Here is a 20,551-nt window from a genome sequence, read left to right on the forward strand (position 1 = left end):
AGAAGGAGGAGGGGGAGGAGGGGGGAAGAAGAAGAAGGAGGGGGAGGAGGGGGAAAAGAAGACGGAGGAGGGGGGAGGAGGGGAAAGAGAAGGAGGGGGAGGAGGAGGAGGAGGAGAAGAAGAAGAAGAAGGAGGAGGAGGAGAAGGAGGAGGAGGAGGAGGAGGAGGAGGAGGAGGAGAAGAAGAAGAAGAAGAAGAAGAAGAAGAAGAAGAAGAAGAAGAAGAAGAAAAGATGAATGCCAAGTGTTGTTTTTTTGACTTCAGTAGGCAGTTCACAAAGTGCAGACATTTTTCGAACAGTTCCCGAGGTCCAGAAAACCCACATCCTGTTCTACTCATATGATGGAGTCAGGAGCAGCAGTAGAGAGTAAACATCTTTCACTCAAAACCATTATTGCCCAAACACCCCCTAGCTTTCTGATGTTTTGTTACAGTGGCTTTTTAAGTTTGCTTATGCATGCTCAAAACCATACAGACCATCTTCTATTTTAGTTCTCGTACTGTTCAGCTGGCCTAGCTGAGCAACACATGGAGAGGGCTCAAGCAGGATGCTTCTGTGCTGTATCACCCTGGAGGCAGTGTGAGTCTTGGCTTAGGAGGGGCCTGGAACTCAGGAATTTCTGAAGTGTTCATTTCCCCCAGGCAAAGGCGTGTGAGTGAGTCACAGTTGGGCCTGGCACATGACAGCAGACTCTTGGATGGAAAGCAGAGGCTGAAAATGAATCACTAGTGGTGTACAGTGCTCTGAGGTTAGGAGTTGGAGCTGTTAACACAAGCTCAACATCCGACTGACCTAGGGTGTGAGGGTGGGATGAGCGTCTAGCTCTCCCTCAGCAGCAGCGAGCCTTGGAGACAGTCACTGTGTCACAGCCTGGCTACTTGTTCTCTAGAAAGGGGATCTGCTCTTTTTTCTCCCTTCTTCTTTAAGATAGTAATGGCAATTTTTGAGGATTTCCAGCTTGGGAAAAGAGATGGGAGGAAGGCACGTGGAAAACATGGCCCACATCCATACTGCAGTTTCCATGCAGGCATGCAAACACATTGGTTGTGTTTCCCCTACCCAAATTCACAGTTCCTTTGACTTTCTTTTTGTAGATCGAAAGATCAAACATTCTTTGGCTCCGAGGCCAAAGACAGTTGATACAAGGAGAAGAGTAGACTGACCGTCTCAAAGTTACTTTCTTTTCTGGTGAGGACAAAGTGAATACTGGAAAGACAATTGCTTGTCAAGCATCTGGTAACTTTAGGGTACCTTCCTCTGTACAAGAATTACAGCAGAGCAAATTTTATTATTGTCTGATAAAGAACCTATAGCTTGAAGATACCCTAAGACACCAGATGCAGAGGCCTGTGATAGGTCTGGCCCCTAAAAACACCAAACTAAGTCACACACACACACACACACACACACACACACACACACACCAGCCCTGACTGAGGGTTAGAGCATACAGATCCAGCAGAGGAGTCCAAGCCAGCTCCCCTTCCCCATTATAACTACAGGGTAAGTCTATGGTGCTACCAGTACCCACCTTCTCTGTGCCTCTTAGCACTCAGACTAGGCTAGACTAAATTAGGTGGGGTGGAATTACCTCCCACTTGACCCCAGGAAAGCTTACAGAAGTAAAAAGCTCTCTTGTTTTCCCAGTTTTCTTAGGGTAGCTGAAGTACCTGCACCTCTTTTTAGATGCTCAGTTGTGCAGGACCAGGAGGCTGTCTCTCCCACTCCTCCACTTTAAGCTTTTAACCAGGGTTTTGGAAGGAAAGCCTTTTCTTCTGCAATGCTGCTCTTGTATAATACAATGTGTCTCCAAATGCTCCCCTAACGATCCTGTACCCAACCTCAGTGCTTGAAAGGCCATCCTGTGTGAGAGACTCCATTCTTCTTTTGAGCCCTGTCTGTTAGGGTCTAGGGTAGGAACATAGTCATCATCACAGGTACTCAGAGATCCGAAGCTCTTTCCTTCAGATCTCTACCTTAAAGCCCATTTTAAAAGCTTCACTTGAATATTTCATTCACTTCAAATCCAACTATCTGAGTTAAGCTTGTCAAGTTCCATGACTGCTGATGAGAAGAGACAGGTGGGATGGATAGAGGGTAGAGAGTTTTATTTTATGAGATCACATCTGTACTTCACACTGTGGACAGAAAGTCATATATGAACATTGCAAATATCTCAGCACCTACACACTACCAATGGATTGTTTTAGTCTAAGTTACCCCTCTAACCAGGCGATGCTCTGCACAGAGTGCAAGGTCTCAAGAGAGAATACAAACCCAATTGCACAGAGCTGCTAGGGAGGGAAAGCCCAAGAGGGACCATGGAGGAGACAGGGAAGAGAAACTCCAACCAACGTTGTGAATCTCAGAGACAAAGCTGGTCATGTGGCCAAAGGGACAGACCTGCAGTGACTCACTTTGATGTTTATCAGCATTTCCTTGCCTACATAATCTGTGGGTTGGAGAGAGTGGCAGGGCCAGTTGTCATTGTGATACTGATCTGCTGCCTCTTTGGGTCACTGACACTGAAGAAAGTAGAACTTACAGATTCAATTCTTGCTGTTCATTAGTTTATCATATGAAGCCACCATATTCCTGTTGCATAAACATAATTGTTTTTCCATGGATATCTCTCCAAGTGTATAAACAAGGATGAGCCCGAGAACCAGAGAGAATATCCTATCCTATCTAGTACATGAAATTCTGTTGCTTTCATCTGTATGTCTTCCACACTGGTCCACTTCTCCTTCATCATTTTGAGTCCAGTACTCTCTCCTGTCCAGGCTTCCTAGCAAGCTTCCTACCTGAGTTTCTGTGAATAGCTCAGAACTTCCCCTTCCTCCTTATAAGACATTCATATGTTTACACATGCATCTCTCTTCAGATTACATTCCCTTCGAAGGCTTCTATGTGTTTTTCATTGTTGTTAACATCCAAAAAGAGATTACAAAACATTTCACAGTCTAGATCCTGCTCAGGTCTGACCAGACCTAGACAAAGGCTGTTTTAGTTTCATGATGGTCCCAGCAACTCAAGGTGCCCCTGTCTCCTCCTATTCTGAGCCCTGGATATGTGCTTTCCTGTCTGAATAAACTTCCCACATCTGTGTTTCTACATGTGTTCAAAACCAAAACCAAAAACAGATTTCAACTAATTTTCCTTTAAAAAGACCTGAATAGGAAAGGAAAGGGAGAAACCTCATTGGGCCTTAACTTTAAACAAATAACTAAGGAAGGCCGAGAATGGGGGAACAGTCATCTCCAAATCCAGGGCGAAGTTCAATTGGTCATCTTATAGCAAATGGAAACTCCTGAAATCATGTACAGAAAAGTAATACTAAACGGACTGAACAGGGTGTGTGTGTGTGTGTCTGTGTTTGTGTGTGTGTGTGTGTGTCTGTGTGTGTGTGTGTGTGTGTCTCTGTGTGTGTGTCTCTCTGTGTGTGTGTGTCTGTGTGTGTGTGTGTGTCTGTGTGTGTCTGTGTGTGTGTGTGTCTGTGTGTGTCTGTGTGTGTGGTATGTACAAATAGTAATGAAGAGAAAAGGAACTGAATTTGAGAGAAAGCAAGGTGCAGTTAGGAGGGGTTGGAAGGAAGAAATGGAAAGAGAAAAATGACATAATTATATTTTAATTAAAAAAAAAACCTTCCTTGGCTTTCATGTTAGGTCAGGTTCAAAGGATGTTATAAATCTACACATGTTTTATATTTGATTTTAAACATTAATTGGTGCCCTTGTCTTCACATGTACATTCAACTGTCAGTTCCCTCTATTTCTTTCTAAGTGGCAGACAATGCACCATTGCCATTCCAGCATCTAGCATAGCTCCAGGCTTAGAGGAAACGTTCAGTGAGTATTTGAATGAACCAACCATGTTTATAATTTCCAGTCCAGTGGTCTTTTCAGAGCACAACATTGCTTTTTCTGGTGTCAGGTGGAGTCTTTAAGCAACATGAAACTGGGCTGAGGATGTAGCTCAAGAACAGCATGCTCTTAGCATGCAAGAGGCCCTAGGTTCAGTCCTCAGCACCTAAATAAATCTGTCATATAAGAACCTAGTAAAAATAAATTTAGATGGAAGTAACCTTCTTTGTTTGATGAAAGAAGCAACTTTCCCATTTGACTCATCTGGAACTAATCATCAAACTCCTTTCCCATATTTTCTCCTTCTTACTAACGGGACCACAGTTTACCATGGCTCCCACTAGGACTCCACTGTTCCCTTGTCCCCACATACAGTCATCATGAGTCATTACTTTCCTTTGGTACTTGTGATGTTTCCCAGGGCACATTCTCAGCCTTCATATTTCATGGCAAGCTCACTCACTCTGGTTTTAACCACATGCTGAGCATTCCCAAATCTCTTCCACCTAGTCTTCATCCTTCTACCTTTATATTCTTGTTTTCTCCAGCTCACCATATCCTAAACATCGCTAGGCATAGGGCATCTCAGACTCAGTTCCATTTCTGGCTCAACCTGCTGTGTCTGCACTTTTCACCTTGAACAATGAGCACAGTCTACTAAACTGCTCTGGCCAGAAGCCTTGGTACCTCCTTTGGATTCGGTCCCCCCTAAAATGGACCAAGAAGGTCTCCTCACAACTGAATCTTTCTGACAATCCTTTCTCTCAGGGCCCACTGCTCTTGATCTGATCTAGGTTCTTACAAGTTCCTGTCTCCAGGATCGTCTCCCGACTCACCCATTTTGCCCTCACTACAGTGGAATCATCCACGCCTGCCTTTTAGGTTTTTGGGGTCTTTACTGCTCAGAAGTCAAAGATCATTCTTCCCTGTGCACTTTAGTACTTTTCCAACTTTGCCATCAACTTTCTGTCCTACTTAGCACCTGGTCTTCAGCCACCTCTAGGACAATGTTCTATACCTGGTCCTTCATCTTGAATGGCATTGTGTTTTCTTTTTATATCCCCTTCTTCTGACACCTCCTCCTGGATATCTCCTCCAATGAACCCTGTTCATAGGTCATCTCCTCGGCATTGCTGCTGTTCTTGAGGGCTCCACACCCAGTTATGTTTACTTCACTGTGATTGTACTTCATTGCTTGACGAGTATGTGACCACTTTGTACTCTGAACACTTGGAACTAAGCCAAATGTTTTAACTACACTTGTATATGAACAATACCTGGACAATCTCTATAAAATACAGTGTGCATTTCAAATCCTTAAATACATGTCAGCTACCCGGAAGATGCCACCCAGCTGCTGCTCTGATAGCAATCTGAATGTGGAAGTCTTCAGAGAGACCACAGAGGTCACGCAGCAGATGTTACACAAGAGAGTCAGGGCAAATACTCGGGCATAGCAGGAAAATCTAGGGGTTTGCAGGCAACGTTGAAAGATTATGTTTCCTTTCAAGAAAAAAAAAGGGTGTAAGGGAAATATCCCAACTAGATGAGTTTGAGGATTTTATTTGCTTACATTTGTGATTAATAAGCTTATTGAGGTAACTGACCCAGGCATCTAAAGGCCTGCAATGTGGCTTTTCACCAGGATGTTTGCAGAATGCAACATGTTGAAGTGTTTTATTGGGCTGTGTCTAAAGATTACTTATTCGGTAATTAAAACACATTAGAAACAATAATCAAATTAAAACATTAGAAACAGTAATCTGCTTTGTTCAGAGTTATCTACTGTTTCTTGCTCTTTGATGACACTATGTAAGCCTACTCAGTCTTTTTCCATATGCGTACAGCAGCTTAGTTTAACTCCTGACTACTTTCTCACAGGGAATTCACTTGGCTCCCCGACACTTGAAGGACGGCGAGATGAAACGAGTTGCTAAGCCACCTGGTGAATTTGGACTAGGCTGGAACTTGAGCTTCATGGGGCTCAGGCCCCCACTTGCTGTTCAAATTACTAACCTCTGTTCCTTTATAGCCCACAGTGATTAATTCAATATTTTGAAATCATAAACCTCAATGAGCCACCTGAATGCCTTTGAACTTACTCTGGCAAGGTGACTGGACCAGGTCTGCAATTCATTACTGTGCCAGTTTCACACATCTGGGAGCCCCATGGCTTTATTGTCTTTTTCCATTCTGCCATTAACAAAAATAACCCTTGGGAACACTTACATTAGGCAAGTATACAAATTAGGATCATTTTCACGCTGCTGGTAGTTTTATAGAAAAGGTGCCTCTCTGCCCAGCCATGCTTAGCCCTCTCTGTGCAATTAACAGCTTGTTTCTTAGTGACTTTAATTTTACTTCAGCAATTTTGTGTTGGTTAACACTGGAGAGAATAACACCCATCAAAGAGTAGGAGTTATAGGTTTAGCTATCTATTAAGATTTTATCCAAATATAAGACTTGGAATCCATCAGTAAATTAATATATAAGATTGTTTCCAAAAGTTAGTATACTGTTTCTAATGTAGAAGGCATTTATTCTAAAATACCCACTTCTTGGGCCTGGAAAGATGGCTTCATTGTTAAGAACAGTGACTACTCTTCCAGAGGACACAGGTTTAATTTCCAGTACCCATAAGCCAGCTCATAATCTTCTCTAACTCCAGCTCCAGGGCATTTGACTGCGTCTTCTGGCCTCTGAATGTACCAGACATGTACATGGCACACAGACATATATGTAGGCAAAACGCCCATACACATTAATGATGAGGGGGATAAATTTTAAAATTTCTAAGTGCTTTAGCTTCCCAAAATAAAAAAAAAAACACTCAAACTATCTTTGTATTTTCTCTAGAATACACAGTAGCTTCAGAATTTTCGTTAGTTAACTGAGAAACAAGTTACCAGTAGCCTTATCCCTGTCAGCTTTTGATAGTCTAACAGTTAACAGATTACACACATAGGAGCAGAAAGACCCAATGTTAGGATTGTTTGCTGCACATGTTTACAGGCCTAGATTTTTTAAAACTCCTAAAGTTATCATTGAGCTGAAAATGACATAAAATATATACTAGTTTTAAAATGTAAGCATGTGCAGCTAGGTCTGGAGGTGCATGCCTTTAATTCCAGCACTTGGGAGGAAGGGGCAGGTGGATTTCTGGGAGTTCAAGGTCAGCCTGCATAGCAAATTTCAGGAGAGCAAAGGCTACATGGTGAGACTATCTTGGGGCTAGGGAGGTTATGCAGGAAGGGATGTAGAAAGCAGTGATAGAGATTTTCATAGAAAAAAAAAGACAAATGAAAACTGGTATAAAGAACTGGGGTTACTCAGAACATTCACTTATATGAAAGAATTAAGATGAGCCACATAAAAGCAACTGGGTAAGTGCTCTGCTACACTAAGCTGACTTCAGTATCCTGGAAATAGCTTAACATTGTGTGTTCCATCAGGTGTGTAGACTGCTTGTATGATCCATGAATCAGTTAGATGTGATATCACATTCAGTTAAGAATTTTGGACATAGAGGAAGGAGGAGGAGGAGGAGGAAGAGGAGGAGGAAGAGGAGGAAGAGGAGAAGGAAGAGAAGGAAGAGGGGGAGGAGGAAGAGGAAGAAGGAAAGGGCAAGAAAATGTTCATCATTATCCAGTACATAACTTCCAGAGTCTACACAGGAGAATCTGTGAGGGCAAATCATGCCAAAGGAGGAGGAAGCAGTAAGGCCAATTCACAGAACATGGGATAGAAGCCGTCCTCTCTCCTACCCCACACTGTGGGAAGTATTGGCGCATCTGTTCTCAACAATTAGTGAGGAGCCAGTGAAAAGGATTATAAGACAAAAGAGATGACTAAGGAATATATTTTTAAGCAGTAATACTATGAAGATATCATGGACTTTCTTGACAAGACAATAGCATAGAATGTCTGTCTATGGCACTGTGATCAATGGACAAACATCAATGTAGTTAGTTGATGTGTTTATTCACCAATACTGATATTACTGGATTAACTGGGTTAAGCAGATAAAGCAGCAATCAGCCTAAATACACTTAGAGTGATCTGTCACAGTTTCTAAGAGTTCCTTAGGTTTAGAGGGTAATTACTTCTTTTTTGTTTTTTGTTTTGTTTTGTTTTTTTGTTTGTTTTCATGTTCACTACAGACATACACTCACACAGGCCTGTGGATTTCTACCATTCATTTTATGCCTCTATGTATGAGAGAAACTGCAGCAGTAAGACTCCTTCAGAAAAGAGCACTTTCTTTGATTAGCTACTATATTTTTCAAAGCTTAATTTGGAAAGATGAAAATGCCCTAACAGACTCAAATGTTTTATTAACGTGATACTCCACAGTGACATAGCCTCACCAATTTAGCTGTGGGATATTCTGCTCTAAATTCATCTTAGAAAATTAATTTAGAAATGCTTTTTGGAAGTGGAGCTGGTTTTGCAGGCATATAGTCTTAGCTACTTTGGAGACTGTGGCAGGAGACTGGCCAGGTTGGGTTACAAAGTTCAACGCTAGCTTGGGAAACTTAGCGAAACTCTAGTCCAAACAACTACCACCACCACTACCACCACCACCACCACCACCACCACCACCACCACCACCACCACCATCATATAAAGAAAGTTAAGAATGTAACTCAGAAGTAGAGCATTTACCAAGCTTGTGTGTGATGCTCATATTCAACCCTTAGTAACACACATATTCACAAAAGTGCTTATGGGAATACCTTAGCCAAATTTCATAGGCTTAATATGAAGCCTAGCAAACCTAAGCATTGTTGGCTTAACTAATGTGACTATAGGGAAAATTAAATTAGTTAATTATGTATTTCAGAGTCAACAACAGTATGCTTATTCTCACACACTTCATGCATTATGCACACTTTCATGATCTGACAAATTTCAAGGAAATGTAACATACACATGGTTGTGTGTCATTCCCCCACCTCATTTCTTGAATTTAAAAGACAAACATACGGGCTGGGAAGAAGGCTCAGAAAGTACAATTCCTTGTCACTCACCTTTCTGACCTGACTTGGATATGTGGAACCTGTGTCATAAAAGGGGAGAGAGGATTCCTGCAAGTTGTCCTCTGCCCTCTACATGTAGGGCAGACCTCTGCAACTGCACACACACACACACACACACACACACACACACACACACCACACACACACACCACACACATACACACACTGAGTGAAAGAATGAAAATAAGTAAATAAATGTAATTAAAATTTAAAATAAAATTAGATAAACTTTAAAGGGATAAGTACTCATCAGATATCACTAAAGTTGTTTGGTTAAAATAATTATTACCTCACACAGGAAATTCATGTCCACCTGACATTAATGAAGAGTAAGGTAATTATGTATTTCAGAGACTAAGCCACAGTAAAGATCTTTGGGAAGACATGCTGATACTGCTTTGGAATTTCAAATGAGGACCTGTGGGAATACCCGCTATGGTCGTCTCTCAGAGAGGCCAGGCTGAGTACATACCAGCATATCTGCCAATGAAAAATGAGGCCTGAAGTCTAGGACATGTCAGGAATTCTGGTTTACATCCTGCCTGTCCCTGGGGCCTCATCTCTACTCACTCTCCAATATTAGTGACCCCATTCTGTCTGGTGTCCTGTTCGCTCATCTGGATGAACCATTCGTCTACCTGTTAAGTCTCTCTGGATCTGTCCTTCTGTCTCTGTTTTTCAATTGAACTTGACTCTGCAGTTCCATTTTACCCTGGGGGACTCTACAGCAAACAGCCGATGCAGGGTATCTCACCAGCTGGGTTTGGTTTATCATTGTATCAATAGCCACATGATCTAGTATTTCTATTTGCTTTCCAGCTTTTGTTTCTCAGGCTTCTTGAGACTTCTTGAAACTTTTTGCCTCTTAACCATTGCACTGTTAATCTACTGTAATGGGTTGAATATGCCTGGCCCAAGTCATGGCACTGTTAGGAGGTGTGGCCTTGTTGGAGGAAGTGTGTCACTGTAGGGGTGGGCTTTGAGACCTTCTTCCTAGTTGCCTGGATCCAGTCTTCTGTATGCCTTCAGAACAAGATGTAGAACTCTCAGATCCTTCAGTGTCATGCCTGCCTGGATGCTGCCATGCTTCCTACCATGATGATAATGGACTGAACCTCAGAACCTGTAAGCCAGCCCCTATTAAATGTAGTTTTTCATAAGAGTTGCCTTGATCATGGTGGCTCTTCACAGCAATAGGAAACCTAAGTAAGACACCTCCACATGCACAGATATGTAAACATCACAGTATGATACATAACATATGATCTGTGAGTTATTGTTAGTAATTACGACTCAAATACAATACCCTGTGCTTGCCCTCTAGGCTATCAAGGAAAGTGGGAGTGTGTGGCAAATATTGCTGCCACTGAAATTTCTTGAGAATTCATTTCTTACATAAATTCTGATACTGCTGAAAAATATAAATGCGTGCATCTATATTTCTGACATAGCACCCTCACAACAGATACGAAAGCATATGACTTATCTCATGACAAAAGGTCTTGAGCCCTTTATTATTTAAGACTATATTGTCAAGTTTTTCTCTTCTGTTGTGTGTGTTGGGAGGGACTCTGGGACTCATGCATGCTAAGCAGGTCCTCTTCCACTGAGCTTCATCCTAGCATCCTTTCTACGTTTTAACCCTTAAGATTATGAGGGATTCGTCATGTACACAGAAACCTATCGAAGCAATTATTGTTATGCATGGTTTAACAGACATTTTCATGGCTGCTAGGACATGATTTGGATGGTACACAATATGCTTCTTACCTTTATCAGTTAAACTATTTGGTTTACTTCTCAACCCAATTGTAGATCCTATGCAAACAAACAAACAAACAAACAAACAGCTACCCTAAGGAAACTTACATTCCAAGATGGGGAAAGAAGGTGATGACCCAATAAATAAGCTCATTTTCTGATATTGCCCACAGATATTAGGAGAGAATTACAAGGGAGAGTAGGATGAAGAGGGCTGGGTTTTGGAGGGATGCACCTGTAAGCAGAGTCTGTGTGGAAGATTCTCCCCATATGGTAACATCTGATGAGAGACTAGAAAGGAAGAGGCACCAGGCCTCATGGAAATGTGTACCAGGACACACCAGGAAGGAATACCAAGTGCACAGGTACTAAGGTAGAAACTTGCTACATCTACCAGGAAGTATTCTTGCAGTGCATGTAATAGACAAGAGGTAAAGTGGTCAGGGGAGGGATGTCAGAGTGAGGCTCTTAATGAATTTTAAAGGATTTGGGAAAGCACTGCAGAACACAGTTATATTTCAACAGCGGTACCCCAAAGTTTGTGCCAAGAATAGACTACAAACAGAAAATGCAGAGAAGAAGCTATACTGCTACGTTGGTAAAAGGTGCTGTTGTCTTGGGCCAAAGCAATGGAGGAGGAGTCAGCAAACAGAAGCCAATTCAAGCTAACAAAAGGAGAGAACCACAGTTCGTATTCTGAAGGAAGAGCCAGAGATTCTTCTGGGATGTGTAATACAAGCTAAACTGATGACTTGGGTATATGGAAGGAGCCAGGATGCGACACAGTTACAACAAATTCAATCTATAACTTATAGATGCACTTGGACACATAGATGGAAAAAGAGGCTGGGGACTTACCATCATAGAGAAATGCAAGTTGATTAAAACCCTGCAGCCTTCCATGAAAGCCCACAGAGACGGAGGAATGAGGAGTGTTTTGTGGGAGTGCCAGTGTGCACCGACTCTTTAAGAATGTGTTATATATGGGGTGGTGGTGTCAAATACATCCATTTCAGATTATTTGCATCTGTGTATCTTTGAAAATAATAAGACTGGGTGATGGCAGCACACCCTTTAAATTAATTTCAGTACTTGGGAAGCAGAGGCAAGCGGATCTGTGAGTTTGAGGCCAGCCTGGTCTAGAGAGCAAGTTCCAGAACAGCCAGGACTGCACAGAGAAACCATGCCTTGAAAAAAGGAAGGAAGAAAGAAAAAAGAAAGGAAGAAAGGAAGGGAGGAAGGAAGGGAGGAAGGAAGGAAGGGAGAAAGGAAGGAAGGGAGGAAGGAAGGAAGGGAGGAAGGAAGGAAAGAACAAAGGAAAGAAGGAAAGAAGGGAAGGAGGGAGGGAGGAAAAGGAAAGAAAAAGAAAAGAATAATGAAAAGTTTAGGAATGATCAAATTTCAATATAGTTTTAAAATTTTCTGTCCTAACCAAGAGATCAAACTAGCCATGAAAGGAGATTACACGCGGCCAACAGTGACTTTTGGGTGCCGATCTTATCACATTCATGAGCTCCACGGAGCAGAGGTGTTAATTCTACCACAGTAAAATCAATCACAACACCCATCACTAAGCCAGTCTTTCTCTACCAGGCTTTCTGTTATAGACTTTTCTTCATGTAATACACTGGCAAATTTTGCTCCACAAAGGCTAATAGAATGTATCAAATATTTCAAAAATATTTCAGGAATGTTTCCACAGAAATAAAGATGCACTGCATAACTCACTTAGGGAAAAAAGATTTATTTGTGCCCCAGGCTGAGAAGTTAATCTTTAACACTGACTAAAATATTAGTGCAGAATTGAGTTTCATTAGAAGCCTGGGCTAACCAGAACAGCTCGGCATCCTGTCTCTGATGCTCCTGCCTGCCTCTCTGTTTCCTGTGCTCACAGGGTTTTCAGCCATTTACTTTATAAAATAAATAAATTCAAATAGTTTAAATATAGGCTCCTCTGTTAGGGATTACATGTTACAAGCATCTAAAATTTTCACATATGATGGTAGTTATGTCCTTATGTGAACTTTTTTTTTTTTCTGTTTGATATGATACAGTTTCTCTGTGTTTCTAAGATTAGTTTCAAACTCCCAGGCTCCTTGTTTTGGGCTCTACCGTTCTGTGATTTTAGGGCTCACCACTACATCTGACTTTTTAGGTTAAACTTTTAATGTCTATATTATTCTTTGTTTTAGAACTATCTCAGTATCACCCAAAAATTGAGAACCAGAAAACAAAAGACAGGCTGTAGCTATCAATGGGGAGATCTCATTGCCCTATCCCAGAATGCATCACTTTCAGAAGAGCAAGAAGACCAAAAATGGTTAAGGGCAGTTATATCTTCCATGACTTCAAGGTCTAATATTAGGTTGGTCCTCCCAGGCCAAGCTGCATGCCGGAAATAAGCCTTAAAAGGAGAACAGCAAAACGCCAAAAAGTAAAGGCAAATATACACCAGGGAACCAACAGAAGCAATTCCACTGGATATGAACCACGTTAGGCAGGGAAGTTACTGAGAAGCTCCGGCCCTTAGGCATTTAAACAAGCCAGCGTTGGGTTTGCCTATCATGAGCTTCTTACTAAAAGCAGGTGAGTGAGTTCTGGGGTGTGTACATTCTGCTCAAGTTTCCCTCTTCTCCCATTCCAACCAAGAGTCACGGTTCTAATGTGACATTCAAATGTCACTTCCTCTCCCAGCCATACAGTACTAAACTTGTCAGATTTCTACCAGACAGTCCTCTTATCTATATCCCATGTCTGTCATAAACTACGGTACCACGAACAGTTTAAACATTTTAACATTTCTCTTTCTACCTTTAAAAGCTTAGATTCCTAAAGCCTGGCTCAGTGCTTGCTCTCACAAATCTTCATGCTTGCTAGAAAACCTGCCAGGTACGTATCTTTGCCACCAATTTAATGGAAGAGCTTCATCTATTATAATAAATAAATAGCATTGGATTAGGTTCACAAAATCTAAGTCCCCATGAGGTTAAGGATAGTGGCTGACACTGAGACAGGAGCTCGACAGCCCTGTGCCTGAGTTCCCTAAGCTCTCAGGTATTCTGAAAGACTGCAGGAATAACATTTATTTACTTGGCATTTTTCACCATGATAATATCAGATAAAGCCATCGGATACTCTAAGGTCATTTTTGTGACAAGGGTGTGTCTGATAAAAACTGAACCAGCTGTATGGTGTTGACAGACACCTTTAATCCCAGCATTTGGGAGGTAGAGGCAGGCAGATCTCCCTGATCTTGAGGCCAGCCTGGTCTACAGAGCTAGTTCCAGGCTAGCCAGAGCTACACAGAGAAACCCTATCCTGAAAAAACAAAACAACAACAAAAAAATTCAAACAACCTACCACCACCTCCAACGTGCCCCCATCTTTATTTTCTTCACTTCTCCCTAGTAAAGTGTAATTTTCATACAAATTCGGCTAGCTCCCACTCCTACTCACTTTGAAACATAGTATCCACTCCTTTTAATAGGGCGTGGCCCCCTGCTCCCCCCCAACCCCCAGAATCCTTCAGTGCAGACTTGCTGAAAGATGAGCTCAACGAATAATTTAAGAAACACCAGGAAGTGCTTTCATTCTGCCTGGCTGCTCTCACTAGCTTAAATTTGATCCAGCCTCCCTCATCCTTTAACAAAAACAAACCAAGTCTGTCTTGACCATCTTGACTGCATGCTGCCTCTCTTCCCTCCCCCGCTGTCTCCTACCCCTCACATGCACACCATATAGCTGTATAATGGACACCACTGGACAGGAGACAACACTACTCACTGAGGGAGCCTCCAGATACATCCTGGGTGCTTGGTGCATTTTCATGGGGTGTTACTGTTATTTCCTAGCATGTCCCAGTGTTCCTGTGACTACAGTTTTTGTCATCTCAAGCTTCATCTACTGTCCTTTGGGTTTGAATTTCACTGCCCCGTGATAGCCTAAGCAGCTTGTCATAGTTTGGACACACAGTGCTCTCTTTCTATGCCTTCCACATGGACTGTATTTCTCCTCTCTCATCTCTTCTACTGTTTAATACAACTCGTTACCTTTTAAAACTGAGTCCAAGAGTCAGATTTTCAAGGAGCTTGCTCAGGAGGACCGCAGCGTGAGCTAGAATTTGGGTATTGTGTAAAAAAGAGACACTGACTGTATGTCGTGCCATCGGCACCTTGCGAAGACCTTGGACATAGTGGCACGGCTGCCTCCTTCTCTGTATACTTGGAAACTCATGGGCTTCATGCTCAGATTTAATGTGACTTCTTTATAACACTGCCATGTGCTCAGCACTGTGAGAACCCTTTAGGTGCAGAAGATTTGATTTTCAAAAATTTCTTTTGAGATGTTCATTTTTAATTTTTTTGTAAGAACATTTTTGCCTGTGTCCATGGATGTGCACCACATGTGTACCTGGTGCCAGATTAAAAAGAGACACGTGTATCAGGTGCCCTGGGACTGGAGTCAGAGATAGTTCTAAGTGACCAGTTGGGTACTGAGAACCAAACCTGGGTCCTCTGCAAGAGCAGCAATCGATTTTAACCTAATTCTGAGCATCTGAAAATGACACCACTGTCTCCTTTTGATAGATGAAAACTGAGCTTTGGTGACATTAGTTCTATCTAGGCTCTTGTTATCAGTCGGTAGTAGAACAAAGATTGAAACTCCAAAAACTTAACCTTGGCTCCCTTACTATAAAAAATGAGGAGTGAGAGATTATGAATGCCCTTCATGGACAGTAGTTTTCTACAGACTCAATTTTCAGAAGGAAATCACTAAGAAGAAACTAAACAGTTTCTTTTAAACAGATTCTTAAACTGATTCTTACCTCAGTAATTCTCTCTTATGAAAATTCTATAGTTCCACAATAGACTAGACAATTACATGAAGGACTACTCAAAGCCCAATAAACACAAACTCTGTGCTTCTAAAGCCGTGCAACCCACGCTTTAGATAGTCATGTTAACCATTGCGTCCATGTGCAGGAATCCTGAGACTGAATGTACAACACCTTTCACTCTTCCTTATGCATTATGTTATGTGCTTCCAAACGCTTATTGCCAGTGGACATTCTAAGGCATGATGATGTGTAGGGAAGTGATCTTCTCCTTGAACTGTATACAACTCCTGTAGCTTAGTTAAGTGCTCTGGTCACACTCTACTCTCTGGTGACTGATTCTAGATTATGGTCTCCAGAATGTATTCCAAATTAGCCAATCTATGTATAAACCTAGCCAACCACACATGGATCTGAGCGGAGAAACTACTACCACCACTTCCTAAGGATGTTTACCTCTTAACTGCATTCTAATTACTTATCTTTATACTGTTCGCAGTCAAATTTTTAAAGACCTAGCTCAGGACATGAGTGCAGCTCCCAGCATTCATGAAAGCAAATCCTTTTTGCAGCAGCAGCAGCAGGAGGTCATTACTAAAAACTACAACTAGTCAAAATGTAGAGACCATCTAACTGAAAGTGGAGGTGACCAAGACAAATTGAAACACCAACACCACCACTCTGGCACCCAAGGCTCAGGGAACATCCTAGAAGAGGAGCTGAAAGACTGTAAGTTCCATGGAATCTGACTGTGAAACATGCTGTAAGGTTATTTGTCTTCTAGCTATGACAGGGAAGCTGTGGCCATGAAATCTTAGCAAGATGGTTGTCTAAACCAGACCCGAATAATTCCAACAACAGTTGACATCTCAACATAGAGAGGGGAAGTCTTATGGAATGCCACTCCTAGTGGAAGAGATACAAGCAACTAACAACTTCCTAGAGTGGGAGAATTAGTCTTCCCCAGGAATGAGTTTCCTGATTAGTTAGCTAATAAAGAGTGGTTGGCCCTAGAAATATATACATGCAGGCAATACTGAACAAACTTGGCTGGTTGTATTTATATGTCTCTTCACTTATAAGTATATGCAATGACAATGGTTAATGAAGAGAAGACTGTGAATTTGGAAAAGGAGTACAGGAGAGTGGACATGGACGAGGCAGGAGAGATGAGTAGCAGAGGGAAATCTATGTAATTATTTTTTAATAAATTGAAAAAAGAATATTCTAAAAATCCATAGCAGAAGATATATTGGGGTTATTTTACTTATAGGAAGAATCACAATATAATCATATAGTTTTACAGAATTTTCAGATATATTTATTAGCAGGAAACAGTATATACTCAGAAGGAGATAGATTTTTAAGTAATTAAAGAATTATACAAAATTCATAGTAAGAAAACCAGTAAATAGTTGAGATTTAACTTCTATACAGAAATAATGAGTTCAACTATTGGCTTTAGATATCTAGTTTAAAAAGTTGTTTTATTTATACGTTGGGTACATGTGAGGTCAATGGATAACCTCAGGCTTTGCTCCTCACTCCTACCTGTGTTGAGACAGATTTTATTTGTTATTCTTCAGCTCTATACTTCAGGCTAGTAGGCCTGAGAGCTTCTAGGTGTTCTTCTGTCTCCAATTCCCACTCCCCAGTAGTATGACAGATACGTGTAATGTGCTTTTATGTGGGTTCTGAGGATTCAAACTTAGGTCCACACACTTATGCAGTTTTACCCATGAATCCAAATCTCTAGCCCCTAGATTTTATCATAATCTTGCATGGCTGATAATTTTAGAAAATGAAATGTGCCCCCATAAGAGTTTGTACTAGTTTGTTAGTTGTGTTTAAACTACTCACTTTATAGTGCAACTGACAACATACATACTTATGTTAGTAGGTTCTTCCGATTATAAACATATTCTCTACATTGCATCAAATTATTAAACGATTTTGTGCTTTTCAGCTTGGAATTAAATCTATTTTTTTTTGATCATTTTGGGTAGCTTACATAGCTAACATAGAGATGTTTTATAATATACTATTTCAAAATGCACACTTGTATATGCTTCGAAAATTAGATCTTGTGACAATCTGTTAATAGTTACATCACTGTAGTATAGAAAAAAAGCTTACAAGGCTACAGTAGTGATTTCAGGATCTCAATTGTGCTATTAGAAGTCAACTGTAGGCAGAGAGAAGTCATAATCTAATCAAGGTTTAGAAGCTGACAGATGGGATCTTAAAATATACCCACAGAGAATTCCCAGATGCTTGTAGACAACAAAATCTAAGGAGGCTCAAGTCCTTTGTATATAATGGGATAGCTCTGAGTGTAACCTGCCTACATCTGTCTGTACTTAAGTCACCATCAGAATCTTATAACACCTGACATAGTGTAAAGGCAAATCCTGCGTACACACTTGTCCTGCTTGTGTTGGAGGAGGATGATGTCATGCGCACTCAGAATTGTTTTTCTTGACTTGTCTTGACATCTTTTATTTTGGAACAGAGCCCCCTCCCCAATAATTCCAATCATTTCGGATCCTTGGATGAATTGTCACATGAGAAACATGTAGGTGTGGTACCTGGCTGTATATGTGTTTAATATTCATGGAACATTTTATAAAATAGTGATATATTATGTTTTACCTATTTTTCCAGTACTGGGGGTTGAACCCAGGGTTTCATAAAGGTTTGTAAAACAATTAGCTTTTATAAAATTGCAAAATATTCTATTTATAGAACCTCTAAGCCCATAGTTTACTAAAATACAGAGTGAGTTTGTTTTTCTATTATTGAAATGTAGTTCTCCCAGGCTCTCTCTTTGTCTTAACTGGGCCAACAACAGTTTGACCCTGTGTTTTGTCAGAAGGGCTACTAACACAAACGTGAGGTACACGAGTGCTGATAGCCTCAAGATTCAAGCTTGACAGGAGGCAGCTGGTACTGAGAAAAACAGTAAGTCTATATTATTTTAGGTAAACTAGAGGAATGGCTAGAAAAAAGAAAAAGTCTAAAGAAAAGAAAAATGTTTATGCCCTGAAAGTTAGAGCAGAGTAAATTTTGCATGACTTCTGTATTTCTGATTCTTTAAGAATCTAAAGATTTACAGGTAAGTACATGCAAGTAGATGAATTATTTTCTTTAAAGACATCAAAAGCTAATTTATGGATTAGAAATCTAAAAGGAATTATTGTATATGCTGCAGGCTGTCTAAGACACACTTGGTTGATCCTCAATCCTCAAACAAAGGGGTTTCTTGATTCCTATGTCTTCTGCAAGTGAGAAGTGCAAGAAAGAAATGTCCTGAGCAACCAGTAGCATGCAGGTCTGAAGAAGAGCAGCACTATTTGATCCCAGGAAGCCTCACACAGAAAGGAAGGTATTCCTCAAGGCAACAGTCCATAAGGGTCACTGAGGCTAAGACGTTGACAATCATACTGTATACTAATTCGCAGATTCACAGGACACATGCACAAAGCTCATTCACCAAGAGATTGATAGATTAGCTCAGGAACTGACAATGGGTGTTATCAGACACCAGATCCCATGCAGGTGGCAAGGCTCCAGCATCTTTGTCTGTAACAGGGCCTTCTGGAAGCATCCTATACAGCTTCTTTACCACCACCATAGGAAATAGAAAAAGCGTTGAGCAAGGATGCAGCTCCTGCCAGTTAACCTCAGAGGTACCGATTTTGGCTTGTTATGTTGAGCTGTACTGGGCTAGACCTGCAAGGCATGCAGCAAGAGATCCGAGTGAGTGGCTGCTGAGTGGTGAGCTGAAGTGACATGCTGGAAGCAGGATGAGAGACAGATGATAAGGACATACAAAAGTGCAACTTCCACAGGTGACATGCACTCTGGCACGCTGGGAAAGAAGATCAGGTGGAGCAAACAGACGTGTGCTCATCAGGAAGGAGCTGACGTTGAGGAACGGTGCTGGGTGTGTTAGGAGGTGGAGAGGCATTGTGGCATACAGCGACAGGCCCTGCAAACTGTGGCTACAGCCACAAACCAAAGGACAGTCTTCAAATGCAGACAGTGTGAAAACGTACCCCCACACCTACAGAATGGAGCACTGTTAGATACGACAGCCACTAGTGAAAGGCTGATGGGGACACTAGTTCATAAAACTAGAAGTTAATGTAAAGTTAAAAAGGAATCCAAAATGCAAAACAACAATTTTGGCTTAATATTTAAAAATTTGAGAACAGTTAGTTTTAGCAGGAGAACTTTTCTTTTGGACCATGGTGATGACCACTTTGCATCTATGGCCGTAACTGTCTTTTGTTAAGACACCATTAACTTTCAAACTATTACTAACTCCCCATGACATTGAAGAGCTGCTGAGCTCCCTGCCACAGTATCAGAAACAGTATCCTGCTTCTAAATACAAGACAATATTGGGAAGTTGTGTAAAATGTTGGCAGTAAGTTGTGAGGATGTGACCACTTTGCCTTTGAATAAGGAGAACAAGAACTAGCGGAGATTTTAAAGACCATTAGACATGTTAGACCCAGCAAGTCCTCCGGATGACTTCATGCTGGGGAATAAACAGGTGGCTCTGATGTAAAAATTTAGTTTTGTTCTTTTATTTATATTTGCTCTGCTTTGTGACAGGCTCTTTCTACATAGCTGAGGTTGGCCCTCAACTAGTAATTCTAGAGCTTTAGCCCCCTGGCACTGGGATTATAGGAAAGCACCACCATCCTCAGATTCTTAAGTACATTTAAACAAAACAAAACAAACAAAAAACTCCACAAAAGCCAAACCAAAGCATTCTTGGGTAAATCATAGAGAGATCCCGAGTCTCACTTCCTCTGTGTTTATTTGCTATTTATTGAGTTAGGAGAAATGGGCCTATCTGGTAGGAAAGGAGCGTCACGCACAACATACACAAGAATGTTCCCGCTTGACAGCTTTGAAATCTTCTGACCCACTCAGCACTCGGCTGAAAAGTACATACTCAGTAAGCACTCAGTGAGTATTTGCTGAATGAATGACGAAACTTAGATAAATGTAGGTAGTTTAAAAGAAACATGTCAACTGG

At 41.3% G+C, this 20,551-nt stretch overlaps 1 protein-coding gene across 5 annotated transcripts in view; it reads right to left on the reverse strand.

The window, feature by feature from the left end:
- Nucleotides 1–20,551, reverse strand: part of Camk2d (calcium/calmodulin dependent protein kinase II delta) — a 249,279-nt gene that overhangs the window by 12,288 nt on the left and 216,440 nt on the right. The window contains exon 15 of one of the 5 annotated variants that reach the window (XM_028760374.1): nucleotides 16,797–19,502. The exons of the other annotated variants lie outside the window; for them this stretch is intronic. Within the exon in view, the coding sequence (XP_028616207.1) occupies nucleotides 19,450–19,502 (53 nt within the window). The 3' untranslated portion in view covers nucleotides 16,797–19,449. Of the gene's footprint in view, nucleotides 1–16,796; nucleotides 19,503–20,551 lie in introns of those variants that run through there. 5 annotated transcript variants of the gene reach the window in all.

The sequence above is a fragment of the Grammomys surdaster genome, unplaced genomic scaffold (genome assembly GCF_004785775.1).
Source record: "Grammomys surdaster isolate TR1022 unplaced genomic scaffold, NIH_TR_1.0 126531, whole genome shotgun sequence".
NCBI classification, from domain to species: domain Eukaryota; kingdom Metazoa; phylum Chordata; class Mammalia; order Rodentia; family Muridae; genus Grammomys; species Grammomys surdaster.